This window comes from Cygnus olor, chromosome Z, assembly GCF_009769625.2.
Source record: "Cygnus olor isolate bCygOlo1 chromosome Z, bCygOlo1.pri.v2, whole genome shotgun sequence".
In the NCBI taxonomy this organism is placed as follows: Eukaryota; Metazoa; Chordata; class Aves; order Anseriformes; family Anatidae; genus Cygnus; species Cygnus olor.
Window position 1 is genome coordinate 12,520,969 of NC_049198.1, and position 19,866 is coordinate 12,540,834.

The 19,866-nt window shown below is 44.3% G+C and overlaps 1 protein-coding gene across 7 annotated transcripts; it reads right to left on the minus strand.

Moving 5' to 3' along the window:
• Nucleotides 1–2,042: 2,042 nt before the first annotated feature.
• Nucleotides 2,043–18,059, minus strand: CAPSL (calcyphosine like). Of its 7 annotated transcripts, XM_040542215.1 has the most exons (7): nucleotides 16,310–16,501; nucleotides 15,033–15,190; nucleotides 13,366–13,368; nucleotides 11,603–11,739; nucleotides 9,889–10,066; nucleotides 8,858–9,067; nucleotides 2,228–6,577 (listed from the first exon to the last, which is right to left on the minus strand). In XM_040542215.1, the coding sequence occupies exons 3-7, from the start codon at nucleotides 13,366–13,368 to the stop codon at nucleotides 6,476–6,478; spliced, it is 630 nt and encodes a 209-aa protein (XP_040398149.1). In that variant the 5' UTR covers nucleotides 15,033–15,190; nucleotides 16,310–16,501; the 3' UTR covers nucleotides 2,228–6,475. The 7 variants fall into 7 exon arrangements, with proteins under 7 accessions (XP_040398147.1, XP_040398146.1, XP_040398149.1 ...); XM_040542212.1 differs by lacking the exons at nucleotides 13,366–13,368; nucleotides 15,033–15,190; nucleotides 16,310–16,501 and adding exons at nucleotides 2,088–2,220; nucleotides 17,606–18,058 and having other exon boundaries at nucleotides 6,437–6,577; XM_040542213.1 differs by lacking the exons at nucleotides 2,228–6,577; nucleotides 13,366–13,368; nucleotides 15,033–15,190; nucleotides 16,310–16,501 and adding exons at nucleotides 2,043–2,220; nucleotides 17,606–18,059.
• Nucleotides 18,060–19,866: the final 1,807 nt, after the last annotated feature.

A 19,866-nucleotide genomic window follows, 5' to 3' on the forward strand; every position in this document is an offset into this window, starting at 1 on the left:
GGAAGTGGTGCTTTATGGCTGCAGCCCACCTCCTGCCAATGGCTTGCAGCTGCTCAGGGAGGCAGAAGCATTGACCAAAACCTTTTGTGCAGCTGTGAGTCCACGGCAACAGCACCAGCAAAGGCAAAAAGCCCTCAGGCTTGTGATAGCATGGGTATGCAAACATTAAGGCAAATTCTCACACAAGTTATTTCCTCAAAGATGGTGCTTTGGTAACACACTAGTGAATGCTGACAAGTATGCAGACTTTGGTTCAATACGTTCATTCCACCGTAGCTTTTCTTCACAAAGGCTATAAGCTAACTCATGCCAAATACAGGGGTTACTTTCTTCCAGGTGTGCACTTGGGCACATGATGAAGTCTATCCAGAAAGGTATGTTTTCAGTAGAGCAGCAATGAGCACAGACAACTTGAGGAGGGTTGAGGGTTAGCAGTAAGGTTTGCAAAGGACCCTGGCTCTCAGATACAGCTGTGAAACCCATTCATTGAGCTACATCCAACTGCTACCAAGTCAGTGCCAGCGACCTGGTCAATGTGTTTGGGCAAGTCCTGTCAGGCTGAGCTTTTGCAATCGCTGAGCTCCTGCAAGACAGTGCTGCTCGGGGATTATCGCTCTCTGAAGCATGTGTTAGCAGTGCTCCTTCAGCTTTGACAGTCTGGCCCAAACTGTGGAAGATGAATCTCTCAGAAAAATCAGTCCCTGACTATTTTGTAGGTGCTGGGAATGGTATTTCAGCAGCCCGGCTGCCCTGCTCTGCTGCCTGATGTTGGGTTGCTGGGCACTGTCAGGTTCCCACTGCCTTCCCTTCCCTCATCTCTCCGCAGTCCCTTTGCATAATGCAAACATCTCCTAATGCCACACATATTATCACCCCTGAAATAAAATAAGTCTATTGTCAGGTCTAATACAGTCGCAGACTAATTTTAATGATGCCCAAAAATGTTAATTATCTCCCAGGATGGTAATTGTCCCCTGCTGGGTTTATTAGTTTGTTTACCAGATCTCCTCCTCTTGTGCATGTTCATTAAAAATGCCAAGAAAGCACATGAAAATGCTGCTTGTAGGGTGCTAAGCATGGGGACCATTTCTGTCAGGGTGAAGGAAAGATTAAATGCAAGTGATGCGCCGTGAAGTCCGGGCCATGAGATAAACAGCGAGGCAAAGACGCCTTTGCCTTGCAGCAGGAAAGGACAAATCTCCTCCAGGTGGGCCCTGATGTTCTCAGAGGGCTCCCTGCCCACATCGGGCTGGGGACCAGGGTCTCTTGACCTGCAAGCAGAGCCCATGCCCTCTCCCACTGTGATCCACAGGTTTGGGATCTGTTCTGCACCCCTGCGATGATTCCCCATGTCATGGGGTGGCCGGCCACCCATGCAGGGACACCCAGCTGAATGCAGGGCAGATGGAAACAGCAGAAGCCAAGCGTGAAACCACCCCTGGTAGGAAGGGGCATGAGGATGCTGTGGGGCTGTGTCTGCAAGGCAGGGGCTCGGCTCCTTCTGGGCTTCCCAGCAGAAGCATTTCTTGCCTGCGTTTGTACAGCAAGGGTGCGGTGCAGCAGTGAATAGGAACAGTGTTGTGCTCACTGTGCTCTGGGCTTGAGCTAGTTCTCACTTTGGTCACGGGTTCCTGAAGCTATCTTTTCAAACCAGCTAAAATGAAACATAAAGGAAACCTACTGCTTCCATGAAGCATTATTTTGGGATCAAAGGGTTCCTTAGTACTGTGATCATGAAGAGTCCCAAATCAGCACTGCAGTGTGTAACGGGACATTGGCAAAACAAATCTAATATACCAACAGAGAAGAAAACAAGTGATGATGCTAGGAAATGCAGATGCTCCTTTTTAGAGACGCTCCATCCCTTGGCTCACCCAGCCAACTCCAGATTTCACAAAGGCTTGGCTGTTCCTTGGCTTTTAGGCGCCACCTGTTGAAACACGAAGCCAAGTGGAAGCGTCCAGCACCGGGACACCACTGGTGCCACCCCATCACGGAGCCCAGAAAGTGCCATGCAGAGAGAAACGGGGGAAAAAACAAACTCACAACAAACTAAACAGTGTTTCACATCTTTATAGCCTCTGCTTCCAAACAACTTGGGACAAACAAAAGCAAAAGTCAGAGTTTCCAGGATTTCTGCATCATTAAAACAAAGTAGGCATCACTGTCCACAGAGGCACTAACTCCAGAGTAGTAGTTCAAAAATTCATCTTTTGTAACCTAGGAATGAGAAAAACAGAGTTAAAAACGTGTGATGGCTACAGACTGTAGCCCACAGCAAGGTGTTTATGTAACACGTTCCCATGTTTTGCAGAAAAATCTTTAGCCTCTTTCAGAGAAGTCTGACTTTTTCATCAGGTTGTCCTGATCTGACATCAGGATGTGCTGCCCCAGCAAGCTCTGACACTTTGTTTATTCCAATAACTCTGAGGTCAGTGTATTGAGCTTGGTGTGTTTGGAGACAGAGTTGTTGTTATGTCCTGGCAAACTGAACGTAAGACAAGTTATTCTGGTTATTGCTAAACATTGACTGCACGACTTAGATGCCACAATGAAATTAAAGTATTCCAACACTAGAACCATCACCAGATGAATGTAAGGAGCTCCAAATGTTAGTAAAGATTTTATTTTTTTTTAATTAAAACATGAGAAACGAAGCAGAAAATCCATTGATGGGACTGTCTAAACTAGTAAGTCTATGCGATAAGGTCAGAGTTGCTCTGGAGGAGCTGTAATCATAGCAAAAGTCACAGAAAGTGGGCAGCTGGTGACGGCATTGGGCTGCTCTCAGCATTTTCTGGTTTACCATGGAAAGCTGATCATGCTGCTGCTCCCAGCACAGAGGTCAGTAGCAAAACCAGCCCAAACCACTGGGCTGGCCCCTTCTGTCAGCTGGTACCGGCGGAGGCACGAGCCCGGCTGCGGGGTGGCACAGCTCCGCTCTGCCCACGCAGCGGCGAGGCTTTGGGGCAGGGCTGTGCAGTCACTGCCTCGCTGGCTTTCATTTAGCAGCGTGTGCAGCTGGTTTCATCTGCAAAAGCCTCAGCTGCTTCCATCTGTCCCTGCCACGACAGCTTTCTGCCAGGGGACCAGTGAAGTGAACCGGTTCGGTGAGCACATCCTGTGGCCTGATTACAAGAGTGAGAGAGGCTTGCATCAAAGCTTGGTTGCCTGAACCAAAAATTCTTGCTGCAGGAGGGAAACACGAACCAAACAACTCTGGACCAGATCAAGCCAAAAAGTTCCACTCCAGGAACAAAAATACAAAGCCACAAAACCACACCAGGGGCAAAACCAACATGAAGTACCGACTGTTGCAGAAGCAGCCTTTCCTTTCCTGGGACTATGCTGAAGGGAGAGGCTGTGCCCTGCCTCTCCCCTCACCTTGTGCCAGTTTGGGGCAGTCACAGAGATGCTCTGATGGCCCAGGTAGAGGTAGGGGGGAGCCATTTCCCTCCCTAAAGGACCAGATGGGTCAGACAGCATTTTTGCAGCAAGGCTGGAGCTGAAACCTTCACCTCTGGTGTTGCCCCACAGCCCTGCAGACTCAGATGTTCCTATGGTTTGTGCCATCCTGTTTAGCATCTGTTGCACAATCAGAAAGAAGAAATAAAATGTTTGAGCGTGAAGTACCAACCAAGATCTGACAATCTTGATGGCAGCGCCAGATACGGTCACGTGCATTGCCACCTATCTCCCAGCATCTGCCGTGTGCGCTCTGCAATCACGGGCTGGCAGGACAGCCTGCACTGAGGTCTATCTCCAGCATCTGCCAGCTCTGTACCCGGCACACAGCAGCCTGAAGCTGAGCACGGGCACTCAAGCTTCATTTGTGGCTCTCCCAGCTGGCAGCACAGCAGCCCCAGCAGAGAGGGATGGTGAGGGGTTGAAGGGCGGCTCAAGGTTTTGAAGCAATGTAATCATGAAAAATGTCCTCCTGGAGATGCTGAGGAGCATGCCCCATGGGTGACAGGACAGCAGCTGGGCAGAGTGAGGAGCCCACGGGATGCTCACTGAGCCCTGCCACCAGCACGAGGGGCGTGAGCTCCCATGGCTCCCACCCTCAGGTCAACATCAGAGGCTAAACCAAAGGCTGCCTGAGGCCGGTAGCAAAGCTTCTGCAGGCTTTAAAAATGCTTTGTTGTTTCCAGTTCTGCTCTTTGACTCTGTTGTTCCTCCTCCCAGTTAATCCTCCCCTCTAGAAATGTATATTGCTTTGGGGATTAAGTAAAATTGGAAAGGGTTGGTACTGAGAAGACAAACTGGTTAGGAGTTGCAGCTATGCAGATTTAAATTTCCACTGCCCTTGATTAAATGTCAGCACAACAGATTACTTGTGGAGTCTGAAACCATGAGCTAGCATGTCAGAAGGAAATCACTTCATTTTGTGATGCCTGCCATACATTACCATTGCTATCTTTTTAGTTGAAACTTAGAAGATAGCTAACATGATACCCTGTTCTGGAGCCAGTTAGTAAATGAAGAAGAAATGTATTGCACACAAGCTGCCAGGATATGCAAAGCCTCTATTTGCAGCAAGTTTGTTTTTTATATAAGCTATGTTGGCACCTCAGTAGCATCTCAGTAAGACTCCTATTACGATCAATGGTAACCACAAAAAAACTCTTTCCACTATTTTACACTGTTAGCCAGTACGCAAATTTCTAGAGGTTCACGGATCAAAGACAATAATTGAGCTCGCACAGCATTTACTAAGGAATTTCAAACAGCTATTGCTTGTACTAAGGTCATGGCTGGGAAAAACAAAAGCAGAGTTTGCACAGGACTAGAGCTAGAAGCACGCAGGACTGCAGTGCTCAAACTTACAGCAGTCAGGCCTTGGAACTTGTTGCCCGGGGAGGTGGTGGAGTCACCATCCCTGGGGGTGTTCAAGGAGAGGTTGGACGTGGTGCTTAAGGACATGGTTTAGTGGGTGACGTTGGTGGTAGCGTGATGGTTGGGCCAGATGATCTTGGTGGTCTTTTCCAACCTTAATGATTTATATGATTCCTTGTGTTTGATTAGTGTAATACATCCTTGCATACACAAACAGTCCATACTAAGCACAAGCAGAGACTTCATCAGACAAATTCATTTGAAAGTATAGTCTGTGAGTCTACACTGCTTTTAGCTGGCTGCCAGTCTGAAATGGAGCAAACACTGCCATGCATAAGCCATTTACTCTTTGCTACAGCAACTCAGTCTTGGGGAACATCAGGACATTGTGAGAGAAACAGAAAGAAGACAAAAGAAAAAGGAATCAAGAGAGGAATGATTATATACGTTGCCCTCCCCTCCCCCTTCTTCTTCTTCTTATTTTTTTAAGTTTCCTTGTTGTGCCATTTCCCCACTCTCTGCATGGGGAGAGGACAGTAGATCTCAGAACTGACAGTCTCATTAGTGTGGCCAGGGGCAGCAAGGAGAAGGATGTGTTCCCACCCTTTCTTCAGCATCAGAAACAGAAGATGACCAGACAAGAAAATTACAAGTTCCTGAGTTCCCAGAAAGTTCCCTGAAGACATAGCTCGGTCATAAACCAATACAAATACGAAAAGCAGAAAAAGCAGCAAGCAACTTTCGGTGTCAGTGTATACAGACAACAGCTACCCTACTGGTAAATGTTCCAGGAACAGAGAGAAGAAAATACTGTAATACGTATGCCATTTAAAGAAAACCATTAGTGAGATGGTTTCAGAGTACAAAAAGAAAGAAACCAAAGTGGGGGGGAAAGCAATAAGCAGGCCCACAGAGGTTTGAAGCAAGGCATGCGCACAAAAGATGCCTGCATGCTGACATATTTTGAGTTGTAAGCTGTGGAAAAACAGGGCTCTAAAGAGTCTTTGGCATTTATATTGATCCATCCTCCCCTGCTTGGTTTGTCTCCCTCTCCAGCCTCCCGGCACTGGGAACTCACAGGTTCCCAGCACCAAGCTGAGCACTTAGGCAGTGACTCCGTCCCACGGGTGAGACACAAGAAGCCAGGCGGGAGGGGTATGTGACCCTCCAGCCCACCCCTGTTATCCCCTGGGGCACTCTCTCATGTTCCTAACAGCCTGCCCCAGACCATCACCCTTCCTGAACATTTATTTTCCTCCTCGTGTCCTCTGTCCCTTGGAGCTGTATCTAGTGCTGGAGAGGGATACATTCAAGAGTCACGGTGACCTGCTGTGGATGTCTGAGAAGAGAAGAAAAGCTCATCTCAGAGATGAAAAGACATGTCAGGGATGCAGGGAGAAAAGGGTTAGATCTGCTGAATGGCTGGATGCCAGATCTGCTCTCCGATTATGCTGCCAATCCCCTGAGGCTGAGACTACCAAAGCAACTGGGAATTATTTCTGTAGATTGACTGTAAGACTGTAATTGGCACAGTTACTGGAAGCTGCTATTTTGGAAAATGAGCTTGTTGTTGTGCATACACTTAATCATGGGAACCTACAAAAGGTGAAAGTAAAGTCTTGTTCTTTTAATCATACAATCAGAGTTTCCAAGCGTTCTTCATCATGACGATAAAATAGACATCAGTGTCTATTGAGGCGCTGACTCCTGCATAGTAGTTCATGAATTCTTCTGTTGTGACCTGAGACAGAAGGATTTAAAATAGAAAAATGAACCTTTATTTTTTTTTCATGTTATAGTAAGCCAAAACCACACATTGAGAAAAACTCTAAATGAAACTTAACACCTGCTATTTCACATTGTTTTTAGTGAAAAGGAACCCAACAGGAAGCATGAAGACAGTGAAAATGCACAGAGTTCACTTTACCAGAAATAAGAGCTCTTGTCCTCCAAGAACACTTGGATGGAAATTAAACGTTCAGAGTTAAACTAATCTTATCAGGATCTGAACTTAAAGTCAATGCTGTCCAGGAAGGCAAATATTTAAATGTATTTTTTTTCCCAGGAGTGCTATCCTCTATTTGCATTATCATTAATACAAGTGGATGGGGTTCCTGGTGCAATCCAGAGACAGATATGAGCTTTATGGCTCTTCACCAGAGAGAAAATATCAGTGACCTTAACAGGTCTCACTTAAAGAAGCAAAAATTCTTTCAAATACTAAAGCGTTTTTGAGTATCTTTAATAGGTATTTGATGATGAAAATAGTACATGTCTCTTGTGATACCTTAACTCTTGAACGATATATGTTATTCTTTTAATATAACATCACACAGAAAAAATATTTGCTCCTATAATGTTGTGCATTTGAGAGCTAAGCAACAAGTGACAAATGGGAGTAAGGAAATCTACTGCCTGTCCTACCATTACGACCTGATTACAAGCTTCACTGACCCTGCGTATTTCAGAGGCACCCAGCAAAATCATGATGAAGAGGACCTGTCTAGCAGATGCTTAGCCATGAGGCATTTTAGCTAAAAGCATTTTAGGTGTCTTCTGTTCATAGCAGGACCATTAGTGACTCCTGATTCTGGCATAAGAAAAGTCAGAGGCAGTTCTCAGAAGAAACCACAGTCTGGTGAGCTAGCACCAGGATTGCTGAACAAGAGGTGAGTGGTAACTTTTCTGTAAATTCAAACACTGTAGCATTTATTAGGAGCAAGGCATTGATGAGGCCAATCAGAGGCATTCAGCTTGTCAAGAATCATTCTGGGGTCTCATCTTTTTTAATGCATTCATTTATGACCTCGGCAAAAAAGGAAAATTTTTGCTGAGGTTTGCTAGACGTCATCACTGCTGCAGAAAAGGGACAACTCACACAACCAGTACTTCTCAGGATGACACAGCAGAGAAAGGGATGAAACTCAGCTCTACTAAGTGCAAAGTCATGCCCTAGAGAAATAAAACCAATTACTTCTCTACCAAACTGAGAATATGCCTGTTGGAAACAAAACAAGTGGAGGCTTTGGGTGTTTTAGCCAGTCATTAGACGGGCAGGTGTCACCAGTGCAGTGCAGTACGAAAGCCCAGGTGCAACCTAAGACTATTTGTGAAGAGACAGTGAAATGTTACAGACATTGCATAAAGAGTTGATGAAACCTTATCTAGTTTGTTATTTTGCAAAGCTTGGACCAAGAATATTGACACGTGAACAGCAGAGGTCGCTCAGTGTTGGTCAGATACGTGTAAGATCAGACCAAAGGACTCTGCAGACACATAATGAGGGGAAAAGAAGCATGCTTGGCTCAAAGATAGTTATGAACTGAATGCATGAGAAGTCCATCACAGAGGGTGCCCAGGCTTTGTACCTGCACTGGAGAGTGAAGGAAGGCCTCCTAGCCCTGCCCCAGCTGGTAGCTCCTGGGGGACACGTCTGGTGGCAGCCCTGGGTCCCTCTGGCTGCCCCCTCACAGCCCTCCAGCCACAGCTCTTGGCTTTCCCTCTGCTCTGCTCAAACCTCACTGTCCCTCTGACATCCTGTGGATAAGTCCATCTCTATTACAGATTGACTTCCAAGTAAAGCATCTCAGAGATTATGAGTACTAGAGAAACGCTAACTGAAAGTATTTCACATATTAGGGAACCTGCTTTTGAGCTGGATCCTGTTTTTTATTCTCCTAAGTAAAAAAATCCTCCAATTTACATAGATTTTGCAAATTAGCAATTGAGTGGGTTAGTTTAAAGACAGAGTTTGAGTAACCTGTAAAAGTAGATCCATATAGGCTACAAGACCATAAATGCAGTCTCATGCTTACCTTTGCACCACCTGCTCTTTGCCTGTCAATGCCTAAGCAAGCTGTACTAGCAGTCCTACACAGAGGTTATGCATATGTTTTACTGTACTCCATGTATATGATGCAAATGCATGATTGGTACTGGAATCATTTTCTCATTTAATAAATTAATTCAAATTGTGAGTCATCTGGTGACTGCACGGCCTGACATCAGATGTTTCACTTACCTTCCCATCTTTGTCATAGGGTGAATCAAAATTATCCAGAAAGGCCCTAAAAACCTGATCTTCTGTCCAGTCTCCGTTTTGGTACTTGGGATGGTGTTTTGCATTATACACTCCCCGTAAGTCTTCAATCGTGACGACACCATCTCCAGTTTTATCTAACTTCCTAAATGCCTGCATGATGATCTCTTTTCTGGCATTTGACATGGGAGGCTGTAAAGAAATATCAGCAGATTCAATTCATTTCCATAAATGCCCAGTTCAAAATTCATGTAACTGCTCTTGTTAATAGTAAAGTGAGTTCAAGGCACATAGGACAACAAAGTGTTGATAGTCTACACTGTCCATGACATAGGAAGGGCCAAAAAGTCACCAAAAAGTGGTGTGGTAGAGTCTAATTAGTGTCTATTGATAGGATTGTAAATGGACAAAAAGAGAAAAAAGACTTCTCGAACACTTCTATTCTACCAATTTAAAATATTTCTGCCATCAGCAAGCACTAATTATTTTATTTCTCAATTGTTGTGACTCGAGCAGAGCAGAGGCTCCAACCAGGATCTGTCATGCTGTGGTCTATTAGAGAAAGCTCCCACTGAACTAGCTCACGTTATGAGGAAATATAAGATGAAGGACAGAGAAGCGAGATTAATGGGCTAAACTACATAGGTACCTGGACTGTTATATAGGAACTGAGGTACCTAAATCAAGACAGCAATTCATAAAAATCCATCACAACCATTTCTTTACTAGGACTATTAGATTTTGCCAATCAGTTGCAGAGACATGTAAGGTTCTGAGCTTTCTCATCCACAGAGGAGTTATTTGGGGTGATTTTTTTCCCTTTAGCATATTAAGATGGAAATGGAATATTTTAACTTCTCAAGAGTTACAGATATTGTAAGTACAGCTGTAGATTTTGCTAGTTTCTTAGGTGCAAAACAATACTGTGTTTCACTAGTACTGAAGTTTAGCTAATGACAAATCAGGGCTCTTTCTCCATTTAATGCAGTAATAACATAAATTCCCAGACTTACTCTCAGTGTAACAAGAAATTCATCAAAATCAATTGTTCCACTGCCATCTTTATCAAATATCCGGAAAATCTCTTGTGCTTCTTCCTTGTCTATCATCATAGCATAATCATTTAATCCTTTCACAAATTCTTTGAAATCAAGGGTCCTGCTGTTGTCATCATCCATAATCCGAAATACTCTGTGGAAAATGTGCAATTTGAGGAGAGTGGAAAGAAGAATTTAAAGGATGCTGTGGAGGTTTAGCAAGGTGCTGGAGAACAGGGCCACCTTATTGAGATAACATTTCCCCCTTGCACAGTCTTCTGAGAAAAAAAAACAAAACAAAACAAAACAAAACAAAAAAATAAAATCTATCAACAGCAGAGATGACCTGCTTAGATTGTGTGCCTGAAGCTGAAGTTAAATGAGGTGAAGGCTGCCTTAACTGAAGGAGTCTTGCTATTCGTTACATGTTGAGCTGTCTAATAGTTGTGCAGATAAATGAAGTTGCAGCCAGTTGTCTGGGATCCCTCTGAGGCTAAGGGAGACAGGGAGAGGTTCCAGGGCATGGCCCAGTTCCCCTTCCTGGGGTAGGGTGCTCCACACTCTGAGGGTGACTGCAGAAGCAGCCTGTGTGCTCCCCATGTACTGGGCACCTGACAGACAACCTACAAGGGGAGTCACACCCCAAGGAGCAACAAAATCCCCAGTATTGAGGCACTTAAGTTAATTGCAGAAAACACCAAGGGGAGAGAGATGTTTTACATTTTTCCTCTCTCCCTGGCAGGAGTTGTTCCAGGTCTTGGGGAAGCACCTTACTTCTGAAGGACTCATCTTAGTCCTTCACCAGACGAGCAGGTGAGTCCTGTCTCCCAAAACAGGCTCTGTGGGTTGTGGCATTTACATCGGAAGTGGGAAACACAGGTTTTACACCCTGCTCAGACTGCTGCTGACTGAAATGCCATGTCTGTCCCCAGGCATGGGTAAATAAATGGTTAAGAAGTAGCTGTGGCAAAAATGAAGAATTAAATTCAAACCTTTCCTGGCACAGTTGGTAGTTGGGTGGAAAGTTTGAAGGACCAAAACTTTGAGCACAGGCAGCTAAAGAGTGAGTTAAATGAAACTGCATTCCTTCCCTGGATCTAGTTCAGAGATTCTTGAGGACTCACTTTGCCACTTGTAAACGAGATATCAGGGAGGGGTACTGTGCTTTCCAGCTCCAAACAACAGCACAAGGAGTGCAAAGCATAGCCATGCTCGATAAGAGCAGTGGGGATTCCTACTGCACAACTCAGTGGGGCCAGAATTTCAACCAAGAGCTGTTTGGGGAACTTTACATTAAGAAATACAGAATAATTTAGGTTAAATGCGATCTCTGGAGGTGTTTAATGCAACTTTTCACTCAAAGCAATGTTAAATTCAAAGCTAAGCCTAGGTGCTCAGTGCTTTGGCGAGTTGGTGTTTGAAAGTTTCCAAAGACGGAAGTTTTGCTTCCAGTGCTTAATTGTCTTCCAGTGCTTTGTCATGCACATGGTGAAACAGCTTTCCCACATATTCAGCTGGAATTTCCTTCGCATCAACTTATGGACACTGACTCTCTCCCCATCATCACTGGACATCCTACAGAGTCTCCTCCATCTGTTTTCCCCATAACCACCCTTTCACTATGTATGTTTGGAGCCTCCTGCAACTAAAACTGTTAGGCCGAACAGTGGATTTGACTTCTTGGACTCACCTGCCAAGTCCTTTAATGCCTGCAGATCCCCTTGCTAAGCACTTTAGTCGAAGTCTTTCTACAGGGTCAGTGGTTTTAGACAGGTTTCTTTTGGCCTGGATTGCCATCTCTCGGTCATGCCTTGCTGTGCCTGGCATCTGAAACACCAAAGCTCTCAGACAATGTGGATTCATACACAAAACACAGTGTACTGAAGCCTGCCTTAGTATACAGAGCATCCTAAGTCCCTCACTTGTAAGGTGTTTGCAACTCTTTCGTGAGGACTCCTTTTCACCGTCTATTTCCTTTTCATTATATCTTTTTCTCAGAAGAGGAAATTGCCAGAGGAACTGAACATTTTCTTTTCATTGAGTGAAAATAATTGCTTTGACTTGCACTTCATGGGCCACCAAACCTGAAAGGAGAGCTCAGACAACCACACTGCTGCCTTAACCCAGATGAAATTTGAAAGTGTGGGTACGAGTTTGCTTGCCTACTGTGTACGAACACAATGAAAGTTGGTGAACATAGCCGGGAGAGTGCTGCTGCTGTACCTCCAGCAGCCCTGCTGAGCCTTCTCAGCCTTGCCAGCTTGGCAGTTAGTGTTCCCAAACAGGAAAAGCAGTGACAGCAAAAATTGACCTGGCTGAGGGCTTTCTTCTTGTCTGTCTGTTGTTCCCCATGCTGATGCTGAGGAGAGGATGTGTGGGCAATAAAGACACTTGTAAGCTTGGGTCCCCATCCTTGTGGCCATGTGGGAAAGCAGCTCAAGGCTAGGACTGCCGTCCATAGCCTGGCTGCTGCGCCTGCAGATCAAGAAGGTTCCCAAAATGTCTTCCAGCCTTTAAAGCATCACAGGAGGAGGCCATGTTGTGGGAGAGCTGTGGAAGGGCCTGGCTGAGTCATGGCAGAGGCCTGCCTGGGCCCGGTCCTCTCTGCTGAGGGTGCCCAGAGGAGGGGAGATGTGGAAGGCAGGCAGCTCTGTGAGTCATTGTGGGTGCCCACCGCACTTCAAATCTTGATGTCATTGAACTGAAGCAGTCAGAGAAAAATTCTGAGAAACTGGGGATTAAACTGTTTCACCTTAACTACTTCACTCCTGCCTACAGGGCATTGTCTATGGCAGCTTGTTGTTTTTATGTGTGCCTTCAGACCATACCAGCTGAGTTGGGGAGAAACATAAAGACAGAATGCCTTTGTTCCCCAAAATCGTTTTCAGTGCTAGTGTAATGCAGAAATCCAGTGTGGTAGGGAAGAGATTGTTGTCAGCTTTTGCTTCAGCCAGGATGGGCAAAGTTATCCCAGGAGCTCATTAATGAGTGACCAAGAAGCCTTTCAGCTATGTGAGGTCAGCAGTCAAAAATGTTTTCTGCAGACAATGACCTGTCCTTAAGGGAAAATTTTTAGCTGGCAAAAATATAAAATACAGTGGGATTATATAAATACTGTGCAATCTGTATTTTCATTCTGTATTTATATACTATAGCTTGTATATATTATGCATACATATCTATATACAGTGTGCATAAACATTCATGCTTAGCATTGTGTAGTATGCCTTTGTATTATATTATATTTGATACATAAATACTATGCAAACATGATCTGAGACAAATGATGAGATAATTCATCTCCATTGCACACTGAAAAAATCTACACAAAAACACCATGTAAGGACTTTAGTAGCTCTCTGCCTCAGGCTCAGTGCGGGCATTTCCCGTATACTGCAATGCACATCAAATAATCATTGCAGTGAGATTGATGAATTGAGGCTAGAGAGGGACCATCTGATATGATATCTATTATAATCTCCTATACCTCCATAAAAGCCACTGAAACTGGCCAATCCTCAATTATCTCTGCAGCAAGTACATAATTTGCTTCTGCACGTAAAAGCATTTCTAGGCAAGAACGCGCCATCTCTAGACTAAATTGTACCAGTATTGAATCATTTTCATTTTAAAATATCTTCCTTGCTTCCAGTCTGAAATTTCCCGATCACTAGATGATGTTATATTTTCTTTTAGTAGATTAAAGGGCTACACCTCTTCAAAATTTGTCCAGATGCAAACATTTGAAGGCCCCTTTTAAGCACTCTTTGGCTAAGCAGTTAGACAGAGCTTAGAACTCTTGCTACAAAATCAATTTCCAGATGTTAAATAATTCTGCTGTTGTTCCTGACTTGTTCCAATATTTTGTCAGTATTCTTTCTGAGGTGGAACAAAGCATTCTTATAATCTTACTAATGCCACAGGCAGCAATAATTTCATTTTTTAATCTCCATGCATAATGGTTAAAAACACTAACAATCAATAATTCTGCTGGTCTTTGAGAATCTACATTCTCTAAAATGTTCAATAACGAAATCAACCAACACCATGCTGTGATATCAAACTCAGCAGTTAAAGTTAGTTCATAAAGATATTGCACTTAAATGACACATTACATTAAAGCCTCTTAAACGTGACCTGGCTTCCTATGTCATACAACAGCACGTATTTGAGAATCCTTACTATACATTCACTGAATAAAGAAAAGCATTGAAATATAAACCCCAGAACATATGAGCCTGGTCCACACTCTAGTATGTCTATCACTTCCAGATTTCTGCTGGCAACTGCTGTAAACTAAAGATAAACACTTCCAAGGCTGTTAAAAGATTATTTAAAGAAATGTTTTAAGAAAATAGATTCTGAATCACAGCAAGGATGGAGAATTCAGTGATTCAAAAGCTCTCTCTTTTCTTTCATTTTGCTTTCCATATATGCTGCTTTTTCCAAGCAACCCTCTTTCTGCAGACTGTCCTATGAAATACTGAGAGAGTGCAACACCTGATTATGTCTCTACTAGAAATGAGTGGCAAAATCCTTTTGTTATTTGTTAGCAGCAGGATCTGATCTCAGTCTTTGAAAGGGCAGGAGTTACAGAGCTCACAAACAATGAAGCAAGATGTGACCTTGGAAAACTGGTAACAATCAGCTGTCAGTGCATGAAGTCCCATTAGCTGTTTAAACAACATTCTTGCTAGGACAAATCCTGGTTAAAAAAAATAAAATAAAAAAATCCTTCAGATTACATAACAGCAGTACAATTTAGGGTGGTGGACACCTACACCAAGAGGTCACCCAACAAGAGATACCAACATCTTCAACTGGAACTTCCCCAGGGGAAATGAGAAACCTCCTCTGAGTGGTCACAGAAGACCATAAGATTAAAACAACATTGTAGATATGGGCATTGAAGATAAATGTGGTTGTTCAGATCCTGCACTGCAATAGGGAGCTTGGCCATCCTGCTCTCCCCAGCACTTCCAGCTCTTCCCTGAAGGACAAGGTTGGAGGCCAAAGCTGGGATTTTGTCACCTCTCTGCAAAGGCATCATGCCATTGTGGGAGATGGAGATAAAATAGAACACAGTTCTGACAGGAGAACAAAACAGCATGTCTTATCACTGGTGATACTCCAGAGCCAAGCTGAAGGCATGTCCTGATCTCTTGTCCTCTTTCTCTTCTCTGGTTACTAACTTTAAGCAGCTATTCCTCTGCCCCTTCTGATGCACCGAATATGGGAACTGATGTGGACAGCACAGTGTGTGCCAGGAGACAGACACCTGCACAGTAACCAATGCAAAAACTAACTTTTCAGTATGCAAGCCCCCTTTTGGATCTAACATGAAATAATTACAGATACAGTCAGGATTAGTTGAATATAACAGTTCACTGTGTACCTTCCAAATGTGTTATGTATTAATAACCATTACTACAACAAGAAAAGGTCATAACTGTAATTTTACATGTTTATAATTCTTATACCTCTTCCAAGATCATCAGTTGTCTCCCACTGCGAAATGAAAAAGGGGCTGGTTAATTTAATCGAACACTGGAGAGCCTTGTTCTGCCTTGCAGCCTGGACTATAAGCAATTACAGCACCCTGAGTTCCAGCATTGTTTGTTTCCATGGACGATGCTGTGTTGTGTGAGCTGAACAGCAATGATTACATTTCTTACCAAAAATTAAACCTGAATTTTTTTTTTTTTTTTTTTTTTTTTTCAGAAAAACATCAAACTGTTCATGACCCAAATCTCCTTGCATCCCTTTAAGCCTGAGGCTTAAACCTGGAAAGAGGCAGATTTAACCTAAGCTGTGCTCTGGTTCAGTACTGTTTGTTTATACATTATCCTTCAGCTGAGACCAAGAGCCTCCTTGGAAAATCCAGGCCTGATTTTTCTGAGAAATACCCAGGTGTGGCAGACATAAGCCCACACCAATCTGTGGATTATTGTTGGCTCTGAAAGCGCCTGTCCTGGCCAAACTCCCAAGTCACACACCACATCTGAGCAAAAAATCTTGGAGACTATCAGTCTCTTTAAGTGGCCTAAACCAATTGCATGTATTTGGGTTTTACTCCTAACAATCTCATTAAATTATTACAAGCATGAAAATTGGATGGATGTTAGGCGACTACCTTAACATCTCACTAAAAATCGGGCTTCCCAGTCCCACCAACCCCTCTGTAGTAGCCTGCAGCCTCCCCTTTGCCTCTCCCCCATCCCCAGCAGCACTTGGCTCCATTCTGTCAGATTGGGCATTGCTATTAATCACATTTATATATATATGTGATGATATATATATATACGTATATAAAACAAACTGCTAGCGGCCAAGCCCCAAGCTCAGCTGGTGAGAGAAACTTGTTGTGAGCCAGCAAATGGAAGAGAAAATCCTTTACCTGCAACACTATCCTGCACCTGGGGTTTCCGCCTGGGACCGGGGAGGTTTCGGGGGCCTGGACAGCGTGGTGCAACAGCTGCTCCCAGGCTGCTGCCCGGACCCGGATGGGTGGTGAGAGGAGGCGACGCAGGGCCGTGGGCAGTGCTGGGCTCACTGCAGAGCTTCCTCGTCCACCTCGTTTTGCTTGTTTACTTACGCGGCTGCCTTGCCTCCCCCTTTTTGGGAGGCCTGGCGTTTACCAGCCGGTCTCCAGGGTGACACTGGTGGCTGCGGCTGGCCCAACCTGCAATTACGTTGCTTCCCTGGGCTACTGCCGCTGGGTTGCAAAAGCTTCCTTTTATTTAACCTGATTTTAAACAGATGCCTTCTTTCTCCTCCCTGCCCAGACGGGTTGTGCAGGGGACATCTTGCACCCATGGGTGCGATGTGGGAGTGGGGGACCCCTCGTGCTGCCTCTCGCCCAGACAACCCACGATGCCCACAGGAGGGTGCCGGAGTGACACCACGGATGGCGATGTTTTGATGACATGTTTCTCTGCTCTATAGTTGATAGGGCTGAAAAGACTTGCTGGTTTAGTCCTTTACTCGAAGTACAATAGGAAAAAGTAATTAATAGCCTGACAGTTGTGTTTCACAATAAACAAGTTGCTGGCATATTTTTTTTCCTGCTGATTAATTATCGTTTGGAAGACTGGCCAGCAGCAAGAGCCTCTGGGGAGATGCTGAGATGACGCTCATTTGCAGAAAACTGAAAAAAGGTTAAACACCATCTGATGAAGGAAAATTTCTCTCTGTCTAGACACAGCTATTAACAACTCTGCCTGCAAAAGGTCACAAGCATTATTAGCGACATAGTGTAGCACTTGGGTAAGAAATTGGGGTGTATTGATATACTTCTTAGGGGTGACAGGTAGCCTGTGTTTTGCTTCTCGGCCCTCTCCTTCAGCAGCACACTGAACATACGTGGTCAGGGCTGAGGGCATGGGCAGCTAGCTCAAGCTGAGAAATGGGGAAAGGGCCCAGTCCTGCCCACAGATAAAACACCGAGTCAGAACGAGTATGTGCATCGTTTCCTGACGAGAGCAGGAAATTATTTTAGGCAATTAGTAGAGTAATAACATTTGCATCCTGGCAGGCTGCTTATCTTTCATCGACAGGTACTTCCTGGTACTAAACTGCAGTTTGTGCAAGACTTCATATACACTTATATCTCCCATCTGACAACTGGTTGTACATTAATGCACAGTCAGGAAACAATGCATGCTTAATCAGTCAGTGATTCAAAAATCCTTGCCTCTGTGACAGTGTGACGTCCCCGTCCGCCGGCTTTGCTCTGTGCATCGGTCCCCGGGGCTCTGGGAGTGCGGAGCAGAGGGGCTGGCAGCGCAGGAGCAGCAGCCCCTGCTGTCCGCCGGCACTCACTGCAAGGGCAGAACAGGAGCTGGGGCCGGGGAAATCGTCTTCGCTGAGCTACGACTCCGTCCTCGAAATGCAGCATCCCACCTGCGTGAAGCCACTCTTTGCATGCAGAATTTGTAGCTTTCGGAAGGGTGCCTGTAGGTTGGCACAGCACGGAAGGGCTCTTGCAAGCAGAAGAGCAGGTTAACTAAACACTTGGATACTTGGTTGCTTTCTGCTGAAGGCAATTTTTATGTCTAAGCCCAGGCACACATATACACATACACATACTCATACACATACATATGTTCGATTTACCTTCAGCACACTCCTCTGAAAAATGGGCTATGCTAGTTAATGAATTACAAATCTGAATAATCATTAATGTGCTTTCAGGTGTCTCAGATTGCATCAGGCTAGAATTAAGTTTATCTGATGGTACCTGCTCCATTACTGTGCACGAAGCTGTATGCAGAGCTCAGGGGACCCAGAGTTTATCAGAAAGGAGACAGGGTTTTCGCTAAAACTTTGGAATTGTTTCTCCTCATCTTCTAACTACCTTTGAAAACATAACTTTAATTTTATTATTTATTTATTTTCAGTCTGAACAGTCTGTTTGGTTTGTGGCTCAGCACTTGATTTAATCTAACAAGAAAAAAATATCTATGAGATCTACTGTAGTCTATATGCTTATGACAGAGGAGGCAGAAATCTTGTCAATGTTCAGTTTCCAAAAAATCAGATTTCTTGTTGAATTTCAGCAGGAGGAAAGGCATAAGATATGTACCTCACAAAGAAAAGAGAGAAGCCCCTGGGCATTTTGTCACAGTTTGCATGCAGTAGTGTTGTTTCTAAATGTGAACATGCTGTTTTGATATGTGGACATTGCTGCCGAGAAGTCCTCCAGCAGTTACAGCTGCAGGTATGAGGTATGACCATGAACGTGTCCACTTGCACTTGGTAGAGGAGTCAGCACAGTGTTTAATTTTCACTACAACAGATTAAGAAAAATTTAAAAAGCATGGGGTATCAGAACACTACATCAAAGATGACTAAGTGTACAGCATAATCTTTTGTGTGTTTTTTTCCTGCCATTAAAACTCAGAAAGTTTCACACACACCAAAAAAGAAACCCTCATGGTAAATAATATTGTCAGGGGAAAAGTATTCCTATTTTAAACCAAACTATAACCTAATTAAATTGAACTCCCAACCTATAAAATGTTTTTACATCCAAAAATGCTGTCTCCCTGTGCAGCTGGTAGCAAGCCAGCTCCAATAAATTGTGCTCATGATTGCTCTCTGGAGCTGAGACCCCCATGGACAATGACCCCAAGGAGGCCACTGGTGGGCCTGGACCAGGCCGTAGTAGGCCACACAGGCCTCATGTTCCAGTCCGGTGCCCAGGGTCGCTCCCTGATGATATTTTGTCATCTGACGGAGACGTAGCCCAGCCTCTCCACACGGGGATGTGGAAATGTGGACCAGCCTTTCCATGTGGGGAAATCCCTATGGCAGTGGCACTCAGCTTCCAGCGCAGGGTCATGCCTGGTGGAGCCGCCATCTACCTGCACGTTCTTCCCAGCAGCACATCCTCAGCATTTCTTACCTTCACCACATCTTACCCCGCCCCGACACCTCACTTTGGAGAAGCAGAGAGACATTTATTTTTCAGCAGCATGTTAAAGGTAGGTGTTGCTTGATATTTTTTAAGGTCATTTGACACCAGGAGCATCCCAGAAAAGGGGACAGTTGTTTTGAAATCTTTCTTCTTGCAAATTTACCACAAATCTCTTCTCAGCTGGAGAATGAAAAGTGCAAACATGAGGTAGTTATACTCTTTATGAAGTTCAGCAACAGGTGTTTACCAAAAATCAGTTATTTTTAGCACCATAAACACCATAAAATAAGGGAAATTTAAGTTTTAAATCTTTTATTCAAAGTGTATGTCATAATTTTTCTTTTATTCTCTTACATTTCTTAAAAATACTGACAAACAGTCAGGCAATGTAACGAATGTCTGACATACATAGAAAACTTCTGTGCTCAATCCCCCCTCTTTCTCTCCATTGGGAAAGAAAACAGTTAAGTGGACCCAGCACTTAGTAGGATCAAATGCCTTTTGATGCTGAAAAGCTCTGTTTGATCTTTGCAGAG

Coding starts and splice junctions, on each gene's coding strand:
- CAPSL (XM_040542213.1), bottom strand. CDS start 17,809: ATGCTGCATTTCGAGGACGGAGTCGTAGCTCAGCGAAGACGATTTCCC. Junction 11,740..17,605: donor GACGTCACACTGTCACAGAG/GCAAGGATTTTT, acceptor TTGGTGTTTCAG/ATGCCAGGCACAGCAAGGCA. Junction 2,221..8,857: donor CCTATGACAAAGATGGGAAG/GTAAGTGAAACA, acceptor TCTCATTCCTAG/GTTACAAAAGATGAATTTTT.